The sequence below is a fragment of the Eremomyces bilateralis genome (genome assembly GCF_010015585.1).
Source record: "Eremomyces bilateralis CBS 781.70 unplaced genomic scaffold P152scaffold_11, whole genome shotgun sequence".
In the NCBI taxonomy this organism is placed as follows: domain Eukaryota; kingdom Fungi; phylum Ascomycota; class Dothideomycetes; order Eremomycetales; family Eremomycetaceae; genus Eremomyces; species Eremomyces bilateralis.
In genome coordinates, this window is record NW_022985077.1 from 561,605 (window position 1) to 579,254 (window position 17,650).

The following is a 17,650-nucleotide window of genomic DNA, read 5'->3' on the forward strand; positions in this document are numbered from 1 at the left end:
AGGCCATCAGGAGATTGCCGCCCTGCTCTTAGACAAGGGAGCAGATATTAATGCCCAGGGCGGCGAGTACGGCGACGCTCTCTATGCCGCTTCATCTGGAGGCCATCAGGAGATTGTCACACTGCTCCAAAGAATTGGCTCTATTACATCTTCAAAGCGGCCCGGCTCTATGGCTCCAAGCATCGCGGCGAAGAAATTATGTGTCATGCACCCTGAGCCTTCTGATCAAACTCAATAATCGTTGAGCTCTACTACGGTGTCCACTTTTTGCCCAGCTTTAAACCTCGTCACTCTTCCCACTTCGCAGATTCTAGGCGTGGCTAGTTAAAGCCATGACAACCTGGGCTGCGGTTTCTATTATGGTATTTCAATATCCTTATAGGGTCTGGGGAGAGCGATTATTCTATATATCTCTGTTTTGCCACTGACAGTATACTTGGAATAGTGTATATCGATGGGAGGGTGGTTATTATGGGCATCTAGTCGGGAAATGGAGGTGCATGGAAATAGATTTGTCACCGTGGATCATTCGACCTATTACGGCACTGTAGCTGGATGCACACAACATACACGTAGCCAAAGATATTCTAGATCAAGCTAAAGAAGAGAACAAGAAGGGGAAGTCTTCTTGTTTACATCGAAGAAGGTTGGACTCTGAATCAACCCTTCACCTACCTAGTGAGGCTTGGGCTCAGCCCTAGCCAACCAGGAGTTTCAACCTATAACACGACCTACGACTTACAGCGTTATATTTTTTCTAAATATTGATTGAGTTGGGGTTTGGGGGGCAGGTTTCTTAAGTACGAAATGGAATCGGTGATAGATAACTCTGGATGGTTCTAGAAGAGTTGTCTCATTCTCCACCACACAGGAGTGGGGGGTTGTCTTACGCCTACACGCTAGATTGAATCACACTTTCCAACTTAGCTCGCTCTTTGCTTTTAGGACTCAATCATTCTGAGGCTAAGAGCGGTTCTGCACCCAGGAGAATCCGGTGTGCTCCAGAAGTAGTTAGGCTTCACCAGCCACAGATCCCAGACTTGGCAATGGAACTAGTAATAACTTGATGCAGGCCAAGGCATGAGCTCTAGGAGCCTCAGGCTACAAACTGCATTAATACATGAACGATCTCGATTCAGGCCAAAAATCAATGACAGAATCCTCAGGCTATTTGGTCGAGGACCATACCAATTAGGTATAGCGCGGTTCGTTGCCTCAGGCACGACCATAATGGCCTGAGCTTGCTGAGGTAAAAGGCGACGCGAAGGCAGCATTGCTAGATTCAGGTGGAAAGTGATGTACTGATAGATTTCGTATTAAAAACATAATAACGTACTCCACAAGAGAGTGGTCAATACAATCGAGCTGTCAAACCTAACCACGAAACTCCCGTGAGCCAGGACATGGAGTTGAAAAAACATGTCCTCTAAGTCGTCCAGTTACTACAGATTAGTGTTTTTCTATCGGAATTTCATATAATTAGGGCGTTGTAGAGATATCTGTAATTGAAGTGGTTTGGTTTGGCTGGGGCTGACTGCTCGCTTGTGGAGTACGATATACAGTAGAATCCCGATATAACGATAGGATACCAGCCACCCTTTTTCTATCGTTATATCGAAATATCGTTCAAACGATGATTACAGCAGCCAACTATCTAATCTACTTTGGGTATAGCTTGATGTGAGGTCGAGCTGAAGCTGACGCTCCAATCGATTGAGACATCGAATATCACCTTATGTTGAAGTCTCGCTATGTTTTTGATAGTATTGTAGAGCCCGTAAAGCCTTGCGAGCCTTTTGCTTTGATGGAATTGGAGATAATGGTATCTCCTCCTCCTCCTCCTCCTCCTCCTCCCCCTCTGTCCTAATAGCCTGCGTGATAATAGCTTGCAGCGAAACCTCCTCTGCAAGTCAGAGATACCCTTACGAGGCATCGTGTATAACGATATTGGTGGGGAAAGGTTAACGATTAATCGAATATCGGGATCAGGGGAAATTTGTATGAGGAAAAATCGGAATGGCATATTTGTATCGCTATATCGGGATTATCGCTATTCCGGGAATCGCCATAACGAGATTCTACTGTATATCTAACTTATAGTTACAATTAATAGAATGCTAAAAAATCTTGTTGATTAAATTCGTTTGTTTCCCTTGGGAGACTTGGAGGTTTAGACCTCAGTTTTGGGATCTGTTTAGTTTTTTTTTTGGCATAGAGCGTGTTAAGCTTTCTTAGCTCGGTGAAATAACTCCACTTGAGCACCAAGGCGGCCAAATAGCTCAGACTCCATTCTCGCCGCTGCCCTTGGACCGTGGAGTATATCACCAACAATATCAGAACCAGGCGGGAAGTCATGCTCAAAGATCGGCTCTCCAGCACCCCTCATATTGGCTAAAACTGCCTGCCTAAAGTGCCAGCGTAAAACAGAATCAAGAGGTGCATCAGGACGAGCAAAATACCCTGGATCAAGGTGATGGCTACCAATGCCTCGCGCGTTAGGCCTGAAGGCCATGACCTTGTAATTGTCCTGCGATAACACTTTAGCCACAATTTCCATAAATAGGTATTAAACGTACGTCTGGGTTGATTGAAATGAAGTAGTTATCAAAAAGCTGGTGCATGACGGAATCAAGCAAGATTCCATTCTGAACCGAGTTGATAGTGCCTCCACGAGGCGGCTCAATCGAAACCCATCGACCGTAATCATTGTTAATCCAATGACTTTCGTAGGCTAATGGGAAAATATGCGAGGCTTCGAAGCCGTCCCAGATATCAATTCCGCCAAGTGTGATGATGTTTAGCCCGGATATAACGCATTTACGATCTCGCGAACGGACGGACTCGCAGAAACTCGCGACACGAGTTCCGGTAGCATGAGAAATCGTTCGGACGAGGAATGCTTCATCGGTCACATTAAACGACCCTGCCCACATGTTAGCACTACAACTATACGTCAAGAGATGACTACAACAACTAACCAGCCGAAACAATAAAGTATTTCCCAGGTTGAAGAGGACCGTCATCTTTTTCGACTTTTGTTCCTCCCTCATATTGTAGACTAAAGGTGTTTGTGAATATGACAAGAATCTCCACCATTAAGTAGAGGTTGGCATTTGTAACTCCGGGAGTAAGAACCAGGCCACCAAGTGCGACATTAGTGTTGTTGGCGTCATGAATATGGACATCGCGTCCAACTGAACGGTCGAGTCGAGGCATAGAACTTTGTGACGAAATCGGAGGGCCAGAGTTGGCAGAGCGAGAGCCTAGCGACCTGGGAGACGACGACGACGGCGACATGATGGACATTTGGGGTGTGAAGTTTACGTGAGGGTACGAGATAGTAGGCGCAGGCTTGCAGCGAGCAGAGATGGAGGATGGAAATGTAGGTGCGATCGAGCAATGACGTTGCAGGTACAAGAACCGAGAATCTGCCGGTTCAACTTCTGTGGTAACTTTTACTAATTACTAGGCGTTTTGGTGAAGAAGAATCGCACTCACGTGACGCACGTGACCAACATACTTCTGGAATGCTTGAGTATTGCGCGTGCCAAGAAGGATCCTGATCTGGCTCCTTCACAAAATCAAAGACTGCAGATTTCTGCGGTCCTTGATGCTAGATCGACCCGAATAAAGGCAGATGAGATCAACCTAGGCGAACATACCCAGCAAGTTCTCCTGTGGGTTAAACCCCCTTACCAACCCAGCTCCATTCCCTTTGCGCAATATTACGATTTGCCGCCAGACAAGAGTAGAAGAATAATAAAAGCATATCAGTTTCTCGGGGCATTCCTTATATATAAGAGGCAAGAACTTGTGGCCGGGTTAAACTGGCCGTCGTCCTAAACAGGCCTTTCACCTAAATGGGCTCCTCATCCCATGCTGACCGAGCCCAATCACAGATCACTTTGGTTGAGTAGTCTGCACCTAACCTCTTCTGGTTTAGTCACCGGTCCCTACCAAGATCCTAGGTATTGGCTAGCCTTAATTGGTTAGCGCAGCTTCGCTGATCACGACCAACATCTATCCTCCGAACCATCATACTTTCCATCAGCTCAGAAACATCTTGTAAGTACTTGCTAAACTGCAAGCCTGCACCTGACGCCTACTGTCTACCCTCTACTCGTCCTTATGCATCCTCTGCAACTCAATATTCCACCATGTCGTCCTCGCCGTCCCCGAAAACGTCAGCTTCTCCCTCCGCCCTCAATCTTCTGAATCAGCAGCAAAGATGCACTATGCATCCAATCAATCGCTCAGCTGGGCGAACTGTCCATATCTACAATACCAATGACCCTGATACCGTGCTCGGTGGTCTGGTACTCACTCCTGGCGTTACAAACTCCAACTTCTACGCTATGGTGAAGATTCTGTTCATATTTTCAGGCCCGTTCTACCTACGAGTGGAGAACGGAGCAAGGATTGAGAAGGATGATAACCCGCTTCGTCCTGGAAGGTATCATATTATTTCCGACGGTCAGTTTGGCAACACTTCATTTCTTGATGAAGTAACATAGTTAATTTGTTAGCAGCTTCTTTTGATGTCAATAACGAGCCATGGCTCGTCCGAACGATCAGCTGTGCTTCTGGATCTCGTGCCGCCGCCTTTACCGAAGCCGTTCGTTCTCGAGATCGTCGATGTATTATTTCTGGGGCCAATGTGTATACATTTGATGGCGTTGATTTCTGGAACGGCTTTGAAGCGGCGCATGTTTTTCCGCTAGCCTATGAAGGCTACTGGGTCGAGCGCGGCTACGGCAGGTGGATTACAATGCAACCAACAATAGGAGGATCTATCAACTCAGTGCAAAACGGAATGTTGCTTGCTTCTGATATACACCAACTCTTTGATGCTTATGACTTCTCGATCAACCCAGATGTATGTTTCTCTCATCTAATATTAGAGATTCTGGCTAATTTCTATCTTAGGACAACTATAAAGTTGTGGTCTTCAGACCTAACTCAAGAGTTGTTGGTGACCAACATCTCGATCCAACGTATTTTTCTCGCCCAGATGCACCCGTCGATTCACTTCTACGATGGCACTACAGACAGGCCGTCTTGGCCAACATGAGGGGTGCTGGGGAGCCGGTCTTTGAACATGACTTTCCACCTGGCTCAGACATTGTTGGCGTCATACTCCATGGCCCGAAAGCTGCTGAAAGGATGGAATTCGAACTGTTTAGCCGCTTCGGTGCTCAAATGGAGTTGTTCTCGTAGTCAAGCAAACATGAGTGTTTGTTCTAAGATAGAGAGAATCGAAAGTCTCAAACATGTCCACATCCCCAGGACGTCAACCCTTCCTGCGCCTCACCATCTAACCCGCTCCAACCTTCCGAGTCCGTAGCAAAGTTCTATCATGGTACGCACAGCCGCTTATTCGACTGGCTTGGCCATATCTTCGATGTCAACGACCCTGATACCGGGTATGGTGGTCTAATCTTCACTCCGGGCTCTATAAATCCCAATTTCTTCTTAAAGGGAGAAGATTTCATATATCTCTTCAAGGTTCTTCTATATAAATGATGATAGAATGGGGTTGTGCAATAGCGGCGGCCCGCTGGCTAGTCGCACGTGGCCTACTGCTACAGTTCCAGTTCGCTAGCAAGATCGAAGAAGAGGGCCGTTCAGGATTCGCGCCGTTCCAAGGGATTAGGGAAGAATAGGAGGAGAATGAGAGGAATGGGGTATGGCTGTGTAACGGAGGCGGTTCGCAAGATATCCGCGAGAGCGGAAGCAGTGGTTCCCAGCAGTGAACAACAATTGAAGATAAAAATAGGTCTGTGGTGCATAAAGGCAACCTTTCTGTCACCGCCACAGGCCTGGAACCATAACAGGTATAGTTTCTTAATAAGACACGTTTCGATCCAACACCTAGTGTCCTCACAAGTCACAACCATCCTGCCGCGCTATGTTGAATCTTGCCGCGCTTCACACTTCCATACTCCACGACCGCTATATTTGTGTGAGCTTCGTATATACGCCTAGGTCGCTTAGCATCCACGACTGCTTACTTTTTCAGATGCTCAATCGGTGTGATCTGCCGAGGATTAGTATAGATACACAGAAGGCTATAATTAAACCGCACCTTTATACTTATGGTCACAGTTTTCACAAGCCTTCCCACTTTCACCTATATGAGCCTGGCAGGTGCAGCCTTGGATGAAGCATTGTCCTCCACCAAAATTGACCAGCTGGGGTCGGTCTCCTGACGCCATATGAATCTCGTATGTTGTGTGTTGAAGGGGTATATTCTAAGAGTAATGCTTAGACAAGAGTACGGTAATAGAGTAGAGGCGTACAGAATGTAAAGGATAGTACTCATAGCAGTATATATACATTAGAAAGTTAACCGTCGTTTTCCGAAACGCGCGTAGATATAATAATAAGAATCAATTTAACGTACTATCTGGATCCCTTTCGGGTCTATGAGCACGGCATTCTATCTGGTCTGACGCGGGCAAAAGTTTCCCCGTAGTCCTGAGGCTGCGGGTACATAAAACCCCGCCTCCTCCCTTTAGTAGACTATCTCAAACGTTTATCATCTATCCGTACGAGTCGGTGTTTCCGCCTACGCGGAGAGCTTATTCTGGCACGTCGTGGAGGAGCTGGAACGGTTTCCAGTCCTCTATTACCTCCTCCTCAACTTCCTTGGCCACCCGGTATTGCTCTAGGCCTCCCGCATCGATCAGCCACCTTGCTGCGTGGCGCACCTTGTCCCTGTCATGCAATATCCTCTTAAAGTCCGTTGTTCCAGCTCGTTGGAGGAGCGCGATCCTCTGGTCGGTCCGCTGCGGGCAAAATGCAAGGAGATGGTAGAGAGACTGTCGGGGGGCACCGCACTCACACGCTGGGTGGATTCCAGGGACACCAATTTTTGCGAGCCATCCTTTAACCCCAACTACCTCAGTCCGTAGTGCCATGAGCGCCGAGGCCTCGTGTTTCTGAAGGCCGTCGTACCGGTTAAGGCACTGGGTTTCCCACGGGTCCTTCCATGTCCTTGCTCTCCTTCCTGGTCTGGCCGCTTCGGCTTGCCATCTCTCCCTCCATTTCGCTCGATACTCGTCCTGGATCAACCGGTGCGGGCCTTTTCGCTGTTGTGTCTGCTATCCCCTAACTGGTTCGGGCCGGGAATTAGTTGATTATAATTGAATGAAGTGGGAAGAATCGATTACGATCATAATCTCAGCTAATTTCCAAGTTGTGGGCTGTTTTGCAGAAAAATGTTCAGCCGTTCCGCGCGTAGATATTGTGTCGCATAATAAGAACGTAGCTAATCAGCGATATCGACGCCGCCCATGAAATGGTTATAGTCGTCAATAAAGATAGGAATAGGAAGCTCTTTTCGTACGTCGTTTCCAAAGACCTTACGCACAAGGGGTCCATTGGTAGACGTAATCGCAGGGCGTCGTCGGTCTCGTATAATTGTCTGTTCTTCACCGGCCCTGTGGACTGTGGAGCAGGCTAAAACAGTATTGTTATCTTGCCACGCAAAGCAGAGAATGCCTGGGTCAAGTAGATCCTCCTCTTCCTCCTCCTCCTGCTGCTGCTGTGTACTTTGAGACGGCTTACACGACGTCTCCCTTTTAATCTTCTTCCGCGCGACAATAGCAGCAGTTGTGCTCCATTGTAGATGCTTTGAGCAATGCTCTATTAGCTCGACTAGGAGTTGAGGAAGCTCAGGGTGCCTTCGCGTCGTACCACAGGCTCCAATTCCAACCTCACGCAGCCTGCGAAGAATAGGTATCCCAGTAAAGAGACTGTCCATGTAGATAATATGAGGAACACCCTCTGGGAGCGACTTGGCGAGCCGTAGTACTAGTGACTCGGTCATAGTAAGATCTTTCTGCTTAACTATTTCACCGTAGCTCTCTGTTTTCGACGACCAGGTGAAAAAGTAGGTATATCCAGCCTCGCAGAGCGCGAAGATCTTATAGCCTTCTTTAATTGGCTTGTATGGGGCCTTGAATGTATGCTTACTTCGGCCAAAGAACCTAACCATCATCTCGTCGAAGGGATACGGTAGGGGAGCGCCGTCACGGCGGTTTTTCGACGCCCAAGTGAAATGACGGCTGCCGCTGCGTTTCAGCCTTTCATCGCTCTTTCTTTCCCTTACTTTGATGAATGAAAGAACACGTACCTCTTGCCTAATATCAAAAAGCTAGGATGCAGAGAACGAGCGAGTTCCACGGCGCGATCGATGGCCACATTGTCATTCCAGCTCCGCATAGCAGGCCAGGCGGGAGGACGAACTTCAACTTCGGTTATCCGCCAAGATAAGGTGGATACGCTCCCTAGTTAGGAGTTTTAGCTAACTAAATAGTCCCTCCGATTCATCGTTATGGCAGGGATAGATGTAGATCCCCACATGGCTCTTGAAGATACGAAGCGTAAACCATTATCTTTCAGGGAACAAATATCTCTGGGTCGACAATCTTATATGCTACAAGTATCAATCCAAACCCAATCGTATCCATCTCCTACTGCTTGGTCACAAGCCCCTCTCAATTTGGCGAAACCTTCTCGTGTATAGGCAAGCCCGGTCTTGAAATCATCCAAGGTTACCTCCTGGCCTCTCGATGTATGGAAAAGAATGGCGTATTCGGGGATATCTTGTCCATTAAATTCCTGCAAAGTGAGTTTTCGGGTGTGAAGAAGTCGCATTTTCTCTTTATCGGTTCGGTTCAGTTCATAGAGCTATAAACAAAGGAAGGATCTCGGCCCAAAGGGACCAAGGCTCGCAGATGTTATCAAATCCAGAATGTAAGCAAGGCTAGCAAAGGCTTTGGAAATTGGACGGTGTGTCGAGGACCAAGTCTGGTGATGCTTGCGCAGTTTCGAAGCCGGGAATAGGCGGTCGTATCGATTCGAAAACATGCAAGGCGACGCAAGGGACAGCAATTCATTCGGTGGAAAACCGTATTAACTGATTGCTACAGAGTACTGCACCCCAAGAATATATTATTAAATACCGGCCAAAATATTTTCCGTGTTCCGGAGTCCTGGGCTGGCTGGCTCCTTGGGAAAAAATTAAAGACCGCAGGTTTTCGAGGTTCTTTGATGCTAGGTTGACCCGAATAGATGCAACAAGTGTCTATCCACGTCCACGTATATCCAAGCTCTTTGACACCCTCGCAGCATTTCTTGATCTTTTCCAAGCCTGGTTTTGTTTGAATTGCATCAATCTTCCTTTGTGACACGGGTTCTCCGTCTCGGAAGTCCGTGAGAGACACCATCTCCTAGTAACTCACTTCCTCCTTGTCCCGCCATATGTGCGATAGGGTGACGTAGTCTGGTATGCTGGACCCTTCGAATAGTTCGAAGTCGAGCATGTCGACATTTAGGAGACGCATGCTGGACCCCGTCGAATCAAGATCGATGATTGGGTCTCACTCACACAAGGGCCCGAGGTTAATGATAACCATCCACAGCACGAATGCTGGAGTGTGGTTTCACGCTTGTGCACAGGCTATATACTGTAGGAATGGGGTTCGGAAGATGTGAATACCGTAATTCAGGTCAATTACCAACTACCTGCATGTATACCTGTGTGGTGCAAACTGGGAGAATTGTGGCGAGATCTGAAGGAGTTTGAGATGATTCGCTGAAAGAGAGGTAGGGGACAGCAGCCATACGCTGCGCCACCCTAACTAAGGTGGTGTTCTAAGTTAGTTAGTTAGTGGATGAACAGAATTACCTCGTTAACTTAAAATATCTCCCACTTCATCGAACCGTCATGGACTGACGGATAGATCGATGGCTCCTGGATTTAACAGTATGTACTCCGTATATATAAAACGAATATAGACAATAATAAAGAAGGGGGATGCTGATTAGTGAAAGTGCGGATCATTTTATACTGCTCCCAGCTGAGCAGGCCACAGGGGTTGCAGCCTCAGGCCGCGAGTTCAGGGTTCAACACGTGAAACGACCAGCTTCAATCTCCTACCAGAGCTTCCATGACGAAGCTCTCTTGCAACGCGTCCTTTATAAAAGAAGCCACTCAAAACCACATCCTCCAGCTCCCCCGTGTATACCCTTCGGCTTCCACCGAGCTGTCACAATGGCCGCTATGATGCCCAGCTCATCAGGAGGCGGATCCAACCCGCCATTCCGCTACGACAACGACGCCGTCGAGCAAGACCTAATCGACCCCGACGATGGTAAGTCCAGATCCATCCGTTTGCTTTGCGCCAGCCTCGCAGAACCCTTCCTCCTCTCCGCTCCATAATACCAATATACCCCCAATCCTAACTCCATCCAGCCAACCTGGACGACCTCGACGACCCCCTCCAATCCACCTCCGACCGCGCCCCCCTAACCGGCTCCATCCAATCCCGCCCCGGCAACCCCTCCACCCAATCCTACCTCACCTCCCAAATCCCCGGCGAAGACCGCCGCGCCACCACGAGCACTATCGACGAGTCCGTCTGGGACACCCTCCGCCGCGACCTCCTCGGCGTCTGGGAGAAGATGCGCCAGGTGCTGTACCCGAAATACCTGTTGGGCGGGATGCTGGCGCGGTCAGGAGGGGTCGGCGCGGAGGAGAGGGGCGAGGCAGGTGTGGGGAGCGGAGCAGGGGCACGGTTTGAGGCGCTGAGAGGGGTGGTGGGACGGTGGCCGGATGCGGAGACGGTGTTGGAAGGGGGGATGAGTGAGGGATTGAGAGATTGGGATCTGTGGGGTCCGTTGCTGTTTTGTTTGCTGCTGGCGTTCTTGCTGTCGAGGGGCGCGCAGGATGAGCAGAAGAGTTTGGTATTCTCGGGGGTGTTTGCAATGGTGTGGATTGGAGAGGCGGTCGTGACGTTGCAGATTAAGTTGCTGGGAGGAAACATGTGAGTACCCCAAACCTATACCCGCTTCGGTATTCCCGCTAACAAAACCCTAGATCATTTTTCCAGTCAATATGTATCATCGGATACACCCTCTTCCCTCTCGTCATTGCCTCGCTCCTCTCCGCTCTCAACACACCCATTATTGTGCGGATTCCAGTTTACATCGTCCTTGTTGCGTGGTCGCTAGCAGCCGGTGTCAGCATCCTCGGTGGGTCAGGGGTCGTGCGAAACCGTGTGGGCATTGCGGTTTATCCGCTCTTTGTGTTTTATATCGGCTTGGGATGTCTCTGCTTTATTACTTAATAGGGCAAGCTGAAAATATCATCGAAGGTCGAGCTTCGAAGATCGCTCGCCACTGCGCTGGGAAATATGTACGGTATTTGTAGAGATGCATAGTTAGGAGTTTGGGGGCGAACGACAGTATCTCAGACCTTTTTTAATTCGTAAACCACCTATCCAGGTATTGTTGTGAGGGATGACGTTCCTACGTCTGTCTACTATCTTCACAGCCGCCGGTCGCCATATTTCAGCAGAACAGCGCTAAAGACGGTTTCGACTTCGCAGTGAACTGCTGCATTTTCAGTGACCATCAATAGACCCCTCGAGCCTATTAAACCGTTATGAAGACCTCCTTCAGCCGATATATGAAGTGTTGGCGGTGATAGCCGTACACCTGTGGGCATCCATCCTCCCGTCCTGTGGATCTGAATATCTTCGTTCCAGTTTTAGCAACCTACTACATTTATTTTCTTAACATCACACGTATTGAATTGGTTTCCGTATATAGTATAGACTACATTCTCGTCTCTTTTCTTAATTTTTCAGGTCCCAGTATTGCGATCGACGGGTTGTTTCTTCAAGAGTCATTCGAATAGCTGGATTTGGCATAAGCATCAATCTCTTCTATCCACGCCAGTCCAAGTCTCCAAGAGCTGGGAAAACATATAAACATCAATTCCGCCGTTCAACTCTTCTCAAAATGTCCCAACCCCTCCAACACACCGACCTCATCTTCCCCGAACTCGCCACCGACTTCAACAAAACCCTCGGCTCCCTCAAATCCCACACCCTCTCCATCCCCAACCGCCTCCGCTCCATCCTCACCGACGCCTCCTTCGTCACCTCCGTCGCTCACGCCTACCACCTCCCCCTCGTCGCCAACGAGCGCTGCGGCTCCTGGTACATCCCTCCCTCCCTCAAATCCGCCTCCGCCTACTTCAAGTCTACCGACGGCCACTTCGCCCAATGGTCCTTCTCCCTCCGCCGCCTCAACCTCCCGCTCCTCGGCCTCCTGCCCCACCACGGCGGCGCTATTATCGTCGATTCCACCCGCCGCGGGAAGAAGATCCCCGACGCCCTCAGCAAGACCGTTCCCATCTGGTGCGCCGTCTGGAATCGTCTGCTTCGCCCGGACGACCCGGAGTGTCACGCACTGGCGACCCCCCCGTCCGCTGTATCCCGCTCCGAGCACGCGCAGATCGCCGCTCGTCTAGACCAGTTCATCGCGCAGGCGAAGGTGCTCGACCTGGACCTCGAGCCGCTCCGCCAGGAGCTAAAGAAACCGCTCCGTCCTCTCTGGGTGACCACGGATTCCATCCTCCCCGATTCCTCTCCGCAGTTCGACGAGTTCTACCCCATTGTCTGCTGTACGTCGTCGCGCGCCGTCGGAGGCGCAGAGATGTCGGAAGGGGGGTATATCCAGGGGGCGGGGGATGATGCCGAAGGATGGAGTCGCGGGCTCACGGCGCCGGTGTTCTGGGCGAATAAGGAGGCGTTGCTGGGGGCGCCGGAAGGGGATTTGCCGGAGATTATTGAGGGGTTGATGGCGCGGGAGGAGGGTGAGAGGCGGGGTGGGGAGAAGGGAGAGGCAGCGCTGGTGAAGCCGACGAGGGGACTTTATCTTGGGAGGGTTGGGGCGGTGGATGGTGGGCCATTCGGGGTTGTGGTGCAGTGTGGGGCGGAGGCGGATGAAGTGGTGCAGAAACGGTTGGGGAAGAGATATCTATATCTGAATCCTGGAGAAAAGAAGGTAGGAGGTCGATATCTTCGGCACCTACTTCCGCGCGTGAAGTTTTTTATCGAAGGCCTGGAAAAGGACGACGAGGCGAAAGAGACGGGGAAGGCGGTAGATGACGATGTGAAGGTTCTGATATGCGATGACGAGGGGAAAGACATCGCAGTGGGAGTGGCGTTGGTCGTATGTTGTCTGTTCTATTCTGATGACGGTAAGTTGCGTTCAATCGCGTCTGAAGATTCTTCACGCATCCGCTTCAAACCAGCTGGATTGTTACATTGGCGAATATTGTCTAATATTCCATTAGGGACATTCAGCACGCAAGCAAGAACAACCAGGATCGACAAGGACTTCATACGCCGACGGCTAGGCTGGATAGTCTCCTCGTCCTCAACCGCGAATCCATCGAGGGCGACGTTGAGATCCGTGAATGAGTTTCTGATGAGCCAACGGTATGGTGGGTAAAGCTGGCTAGATGTCGGTACTTGCAAGTACATCTGACTCGGACCCGTACTCGTTGGAATCATGCATATCTATGTTGGGTATGGTATGGTACGGTATATCTGTATTACTCGATTCCCTTGGTGCCTGACTGACTGATCTGACAGATGAGCCACCTACATGATGACCACGGCCGTATCCAAAAGTAAAAACTTTCTCATCCAGGTATGCCTCAACCAAACATTCGCATACGTCCAAAGTATGGGAACAACGCCGGTCCTGAATGCCATCCGATGCGCCTCTTGCTGGTGCAAATCATAGCACATACTCACCGGCCCCCTTCAGCTGTCCTCCCATCTCACCAATCCGGCCTCACCGATTCGACCTCACCCCCTCCGCACTCTCCCCAACCCGAAACGTCAACATCCCTGCCGCAACCGCACACAACCCCCCAAACCTCAACGCCCACGCCACGCTCGTATCTCCCGGCGTCCCCCGCGGCTTCTGCAGCAACTTGAAGATCAAACTACAAATCAGTGTCGCTAGTACCTGCGGCGCCGACACCGCAACGTTGTGAATCCCGAGAATCACCCCCGCCTGATCGACCGCGCCATCCTCGCCGGATGCTAGCAGGTTCCCCTCCACGGTCGGCGGCGGTTTGATCAGGCCCCGGCGGATCGCGTCGCGCTTCGAGACCTCAGAGGCGATCAGCGCGAACGGCGCCCACATGGTGACGGCCCAGGGGATTCCGACGGCGCCGATGATGATCTTGGCAAAGGTGACGTTGCGGGCGAGGATGGTGAGCCACATGAGGGCGGCGTAGACGAAGTGGGAGAGAAGCCAGGTGCGGCGGAGGGTGAGGCTGTCGATTTGGATGCGCGTCTCCCAGGTGTTGAGGACCCGGCGGACGGCACTCCATTTCTTGGATTGCGGTTTTAGGTGGCCGGATCCAGATATGCTAGTGGTGGGGGTGAGCGCGGTGCTGGCGCGGCCGTTGCCGGAGGGGTCGGGCGTGATGAAGGCGGGCGCAATGATGAAGGGGAGGAAGATGCTTGCGAGGAGTGTCATCAGGGCGAAGACGAGGAGTGCGTCGGTCCCGACGCGGGTGCCGCGGACCCACAGCTCCTCGACCTTCTCCGGGTCCATGTGCGGATCGGCTTGGAGGTACGGCTCGACGTAGATCTCGCCGATGTAGGTGGTCACGTAGAAGAGGAACGGGAACCAGGCGAGCCAGGCCATGAATTGCACGAGGCAGATCTTCTCGATCTGCGGAGGGAGTCGGCGGAACGCGCGGAACAGGTCGGCGAGGATGTGGAGAAGGCCGTCTTCCCGGTCGGGTGGCTCGCCGTCCAGACGAGGATCGCGCTCGTGCACGGTGGCGCAGCTTAGGATGTTGGTTAACGCAATGACGAGCGCTGCGATGGCGCAAAGGACTTGGAACTGGGTCTTTCCTAGGAAGGGGAAGATCTTGGGGAGATCGGCTCCGCCGGCAAGGAAACAAGCGATGTTGCCGACGCCGTTCAGTCGTGATGCCCAGGCATTGGCGGTATCCTGCTGGTGCGTCGGAGCGCAGTCGACGATATACGCTCGAAGTCCCGCTTGTACTGGGGAGTGGTCAGCTATCAGCATTCGAGGCATCGCATGGGTACTTACAAGTATTGATCGCAAAGTCGAGAACATAAACAAAAATCACTGCAAACACTGCGACCGAGGTCTTGACACCCGACGACTCTCGATCCGCGCCAAATAGTCCAAGAAATCCCCCGACGATCTCCCTGGACCATGAGAGTGACAGGAGCGACAATACCGTCGCGATGCAACCTCCGACAATGAATGGTCTCCGCTTGCCCCATCTCATCCTACATCGGTCACTCTTGATACCGACATATGGCTGGACGATGACGCCCGATAATGGTCCGGCAAGCCATACTAAGGACAAGAGCGATTTGCTGATCCCGAGGGAGAGAAGAAATGGCTAGACCGGCGTTAGTAGAGATGCGCAATAATGGGATTCCATAACCGTCAAGCCGTACCGACCCATAGGAAGTTTCCACACCCCATCCAATCTGCAGTCTATATTCCGTTAGTGTACCATCGTCCAAACCCCATTAGAAGCAATACTACTCACCCAATCTGCCCAACCGTCAACAGGATCAAATACCCCAACGTCTTCGTCTCCTCGCCCTTGTGAAGCTGCCATTCATCGCTTCCCAGCGGAGAGTTCACGTCGGCCTCACTGTCATCCTCCGAGTCACTGGGATGAAGCAATGGAGACTGCTCATTCCGGTCCTCCTCTTCTACCACACGTCTCTGGCTATTCGTCGAGTTCCGCGGCGAGTTGGACGGCTTCGTCGGCGCATTCGCGCGTCGTTTGGATGACCCGGGATCTTCATGCGCCGACCGTGGTGAGGAGGATTTACCGGACATAATCGCGCTGTTCTATACTCGTATACGGTACCTGTATAGTACTCCGGGCGGCTGGCTATTCGCGGAGATGGAGGTCGAGGCAGAGTCGATTGTGGAGATGGGTCGCATCGCTCCGGGAATTCCAAAGGGCAGACAAGGCCTAGAGGATCCTAGGTGTACGGACTAGCTACTATAAAGGAGAAAAGCAAAGTCGGCACATTTGTACAGCTGCAAGAGAGCGTGTGATACAGAGAATCGGGGGTGTCGGAGGTCAAGTGGTCAGGGACCTCCGAATACGTACGACGATGTCATTCCAGAGGGATGCCTCAGGCGATAAGGCGATCATGCCTATTGTTCACCATCCGCCGAAAGCTCCGATATCTAACTTCATCTCCGCATGCATCCACCAACACTTTTTATATCTCACCGTCTGTCCACTATTCCCGTTGGGTATTGGGAGAAGCAGGACCGGTGCTACCCAAAATGCTCTCCGGCATCATAATATTCAACCAGAAGGGCGAAACCCTCATCTTTCGAGGTTTCCGACAGGACTGCCGCCCCCGCCTCGCCGACATCTTTCGCATCCAGGTCATCTCCAATGCCCACGTCCGCTCGCCCATCCTCACCCTCGGCTCCACCACATTCAGCCATGTCAAGCACGAGAACATCTACATCGCCGCCGTTACGAAGAGCAATGCCAATGCCGCGCTCGTCTTCGAGTTCCTGTACCGGTTTGTCAGCTTGGGGAAGAGCTACTTCACCAAGCTCGACGAGGAGGCTGTGAAGAATAACTTCGTGCTGGTGTACGAGCTGCTCGATGAGATTGTGGATTTCGGATATCCGCAGAACACCGAGACCGAGACGTTGAAGATGTACATCACCACCGAAGGCGTGAAATCCGAGCGGACCATGCAGGACACCAGCAAGATCACCATGCAAGCCACCGGCGCCTTGTCATGGCGCCGATCCGACATCAAGTACCGCAAAAACGAAGCCTTCGTCGACGTCATCGAGGATGTCAACCTCTTGGTCTCCGCCACCGGCATGACCCTCCGCGCCGACGTCAGCGGCCAGATCATCATGCGCGCCTACCTCTCCGGCACCCCCGAGTGCAAATTCGGCCTCAACGACCGCCTCACCCTCGGCGAAGACACCATCGACGGCCCCACCGGCAACAAAGCCGGCACCAAAGCCACGCGCGCCGCCGCCGGCACCGTCAACCTCGAGGACTGCCAGTTCCACCAGTGCGTCAAGCTCGGCAAGTTCGACACCGACCGCATCATCTCGTTCGTGCCACCCGATGGCGAGTTCGAGTTGATGCGCTACCGCGCGACCGAGAACATCAACCTGCCGTTCAAGGTGCACGCCATCGTCAACGAGGTCAACAAGACTAAGGTCGAGTACAGCATCGCAATTCGCGCGAACTATGGGAGCAAGCTGTTCGCGACGAATGTCGTGGTGCGGATTCCGACGCCACTGAATACCGCGGACGTGACCCCCCGCACGAGTCAGGGGAAGGCGAAGTATGAGCCGGAGCAGAATAACATCGTGTGGAAGATCGCGAGGTTTACGGGGCAGAGTGAATACGTGCTAAGCGCCGACGCAACGTTAACGAGCATGACGAACCAAAAGGCGTGGAGTCGGCCGCCGTTGAATTTGAGTTTCAGCTTGTTGATGTTTACGAGCTCAGGGCTGTTGGTGCGGTATTTGAAGGTGTTTGAGAAAAGTAGTTATAGCAGTGTGAAGTGGGTGCGGTATATGACGAGGGCGGGAAATTATGAGATACGGTAAGTTCTAATTTGTGGCACATTGGAGGATATCACTAACGATTCCAGATTCTAAGCGTTGGATGGGCTTCAAAACGATACCATGGCCGGGTAAAGTTGATCCTGCATCGTATGGAGTCCGGAGTTAAAACCACAAGCAATTTTTGGTGCCAGTCGTCGGCATTGGAATA

At 51.4% G+C, this 17,650-nt stretch overlaps 7 protein-coding genes across 7 annotated transcripts; 4 read left to right on the forward strand and 3 right to left on the reverse strand.

Annotated features, from left to right (window-relative positions):
- Nucleotides 1-2,221: 2,221 nt before the first annotated feature.
- On the reverse strand, nt 2,222-3,216 carry P152DRAFT_466867 (uncharacterized protein; the record flags this gene model as incomplete). Its single annotated transcript, XM_033680725.1, has 3 exons — nt 2,222-2,527; nt 2,577-2,923; nt 2,979-3,216. The coding sequence occupies 3 exons, from the start codon at nt 3,214-3,216 to the stop codon at nt 2,222-2,224; spliced, it is 891 nt and encodes a 296-aa protein (XP_033533705.1).
- Nucleotides 3,217-4,235: 1,019 nt separating this feature from the next.
- On the forward strand, nt 4,236-5,217 carry P152DRAFT_397944 (uncharacterized protein; the record flags this gene model as incomplete). Its single annotated transcript, XM_033676435.1, has 3 exons — nt 4,236-4,473; nt 4,530-4,876; nt 4,927-5,217. The coding sequence occupies 3 exons, from the start codon at nt 4,236-4,238 to the stop codon at nt 5,215-5,217; spliced, it is 876 nt and encodes a 291-aa protein (XP_033533706.1).
- An 816-nt stretch (nt 5,218-6,033) lies between these two features.
- Nucleotides 6,034-6,381, reverse strand: P152DRAFT_44086 (uncharacterized protein). The gene is made up of 2 exons (XM_033677681.1): nt 6,086-6,381; nt 6,034-6,037 (listed from the first exon to the last, which is right to left on the reverse strand). The coding sequence occupies exon 1, from the start codon at nt 6,320-6,322 to the stop codon at nt 6,131-6,133; it is 192 nt and encodes a 63-aa protein (XP_033533707.1). The 5' UTR covers nt 6,323-6,381; the 3' UTR covers nt 6,034-6,037; nt 6,086-6,130.
- Nucleotides 6,382-10,033: 3,652 nt separating this feature from the next.
- Nucleotides 10,034-11,306, forward strand: P152DRAFT_459034 (Yip1-domain-containing protein). The gene is made up of 3 exons (XM_033679596.1): nt 10,034-10,160; nt 10,262-10,832; nt 10,886-11,306. Exons 1-3 carry the CDS (start codon nt 10,061-10,063, stop codon nt 11,133-11,135), a joined length of 921 nt encoding a protein of 306 aa, XP_033533708.1. The 5' UTR covers nt 10,034-10,060; the 3' UTR covers nt 11,136-11,306.
- A 505-nt stretch (nt 11,307-11,811) lies between these two features.
- On the forward strand, nt 11,812-13,311 carry P152DRAFT_466870 (tRNA a64-2'-O-ribosylphosphate transferase; the record flags this gene model as incomplete). The annotated part of the gene is made up of 2 exons (XM_033680726.1): nt 11,812-13,057; nt 13,154-13,311. The coding sequence occupies 2 exons, from the start codon at nt 11,812-11,814 to the stop codon at nt 13,309-13,311; spliced, it is 1,404 nt and encodes a 467-aa protein (XP_033533709.1).
- On the reverse strand, nt 13,183-15,954 carry P152DRAFT_459036 (MFS general substrate transporter). Its single transcript, XM_033679597.1, has 4 exons — nt 15,416-15,954; nt 15,321-15,360; nt 14,941-15,262; nt 13,183-14,891 (listed from the first exon to the last, which is right to left on the reverse strand). Exons 1-4 carry the CDS (start codon nt 15,712-15,714, stop codon nt 13,660-13,662), a joined length of 1,893 nt encoding a protein of 630 aa, XP_033533710.1. The 5' UTR covers nt 15,715-15,954; the 3' UTR covers nt 13,183-13,659.
- A 222-nt stretch (nt 15,955-16,176) lies between these two features.
- Nucleotides 16,177-17,535, forward strand: P152DRAFT_449859 (clathrin adaptor, mu subunit; the record flags this gene model as incomplete). The annotated part of the gene is made up of 2 exons (XM_033678135.1): nt 16,177-17,480; nt 17,529-17,535. 2 exons carry the CDS (start codon nt 16,177-16,179, stop codon nt 17,533-17,535), a joined length of 1,311 nt encoding a protein of 436 aa, XP_033533711.1.
- Nucleotides 17,536-17,650: the final 115 nt, after the last annotated feature.

Bases quoted from the DNA above. Each gene is read 5' to 3' on its own strand.
- P152DRAFT_44086 (XM_033677681.1), bottom strand. From the start codon at position 6,322: ATGAGTACTATCCTTTACATTCTGTACGCCTCTACTCTATTACCGTAC.
- P152DRAFT_459034 (XM_033679596.1), top strand. From the start codon at position 10,061: ATGGCCGCTATGATGCCCAGCTCATCAGGAGGCGGATCCAACCCGCCA. The intron at 10,161-10,261 runs GTAAGTCCAGAT...AACTCCATCCAG, and splicing joins CCTAATCGACCCCGACGATG to CCAACCTGGACGACCTCGAC. The intron at 10,833-10,885 runs GTGAGTACCCCA...ACAAAACCCTAG, and splicing joins AAGTTGCTGGGAGGAAACAT to ATCATTTTTCCAGTCAATAT.
- P152DRAFT_459036 (XM_033679597.1), bottom strand. From the start codon at position 15,714: ATGTCCGGTAAATCCTCCTCACCACGGTCGGCGCATGAAGATCCCGGG. The intron at 15,361-15,415 runs GTGAGTAGTATT...AACGGAATATAG, and splicing joins TTGACGGTTGGGCAGATTGG to ACTGCAGATTGGATGGGGTG. The intron at 15,263-15,320 runs GTACGGCTTGAC...ACGCCGGTCTAG, and splicing joins TGGAAACTTCCTATGGGTCG to CCATTTCTTCTCTCCCTCGG.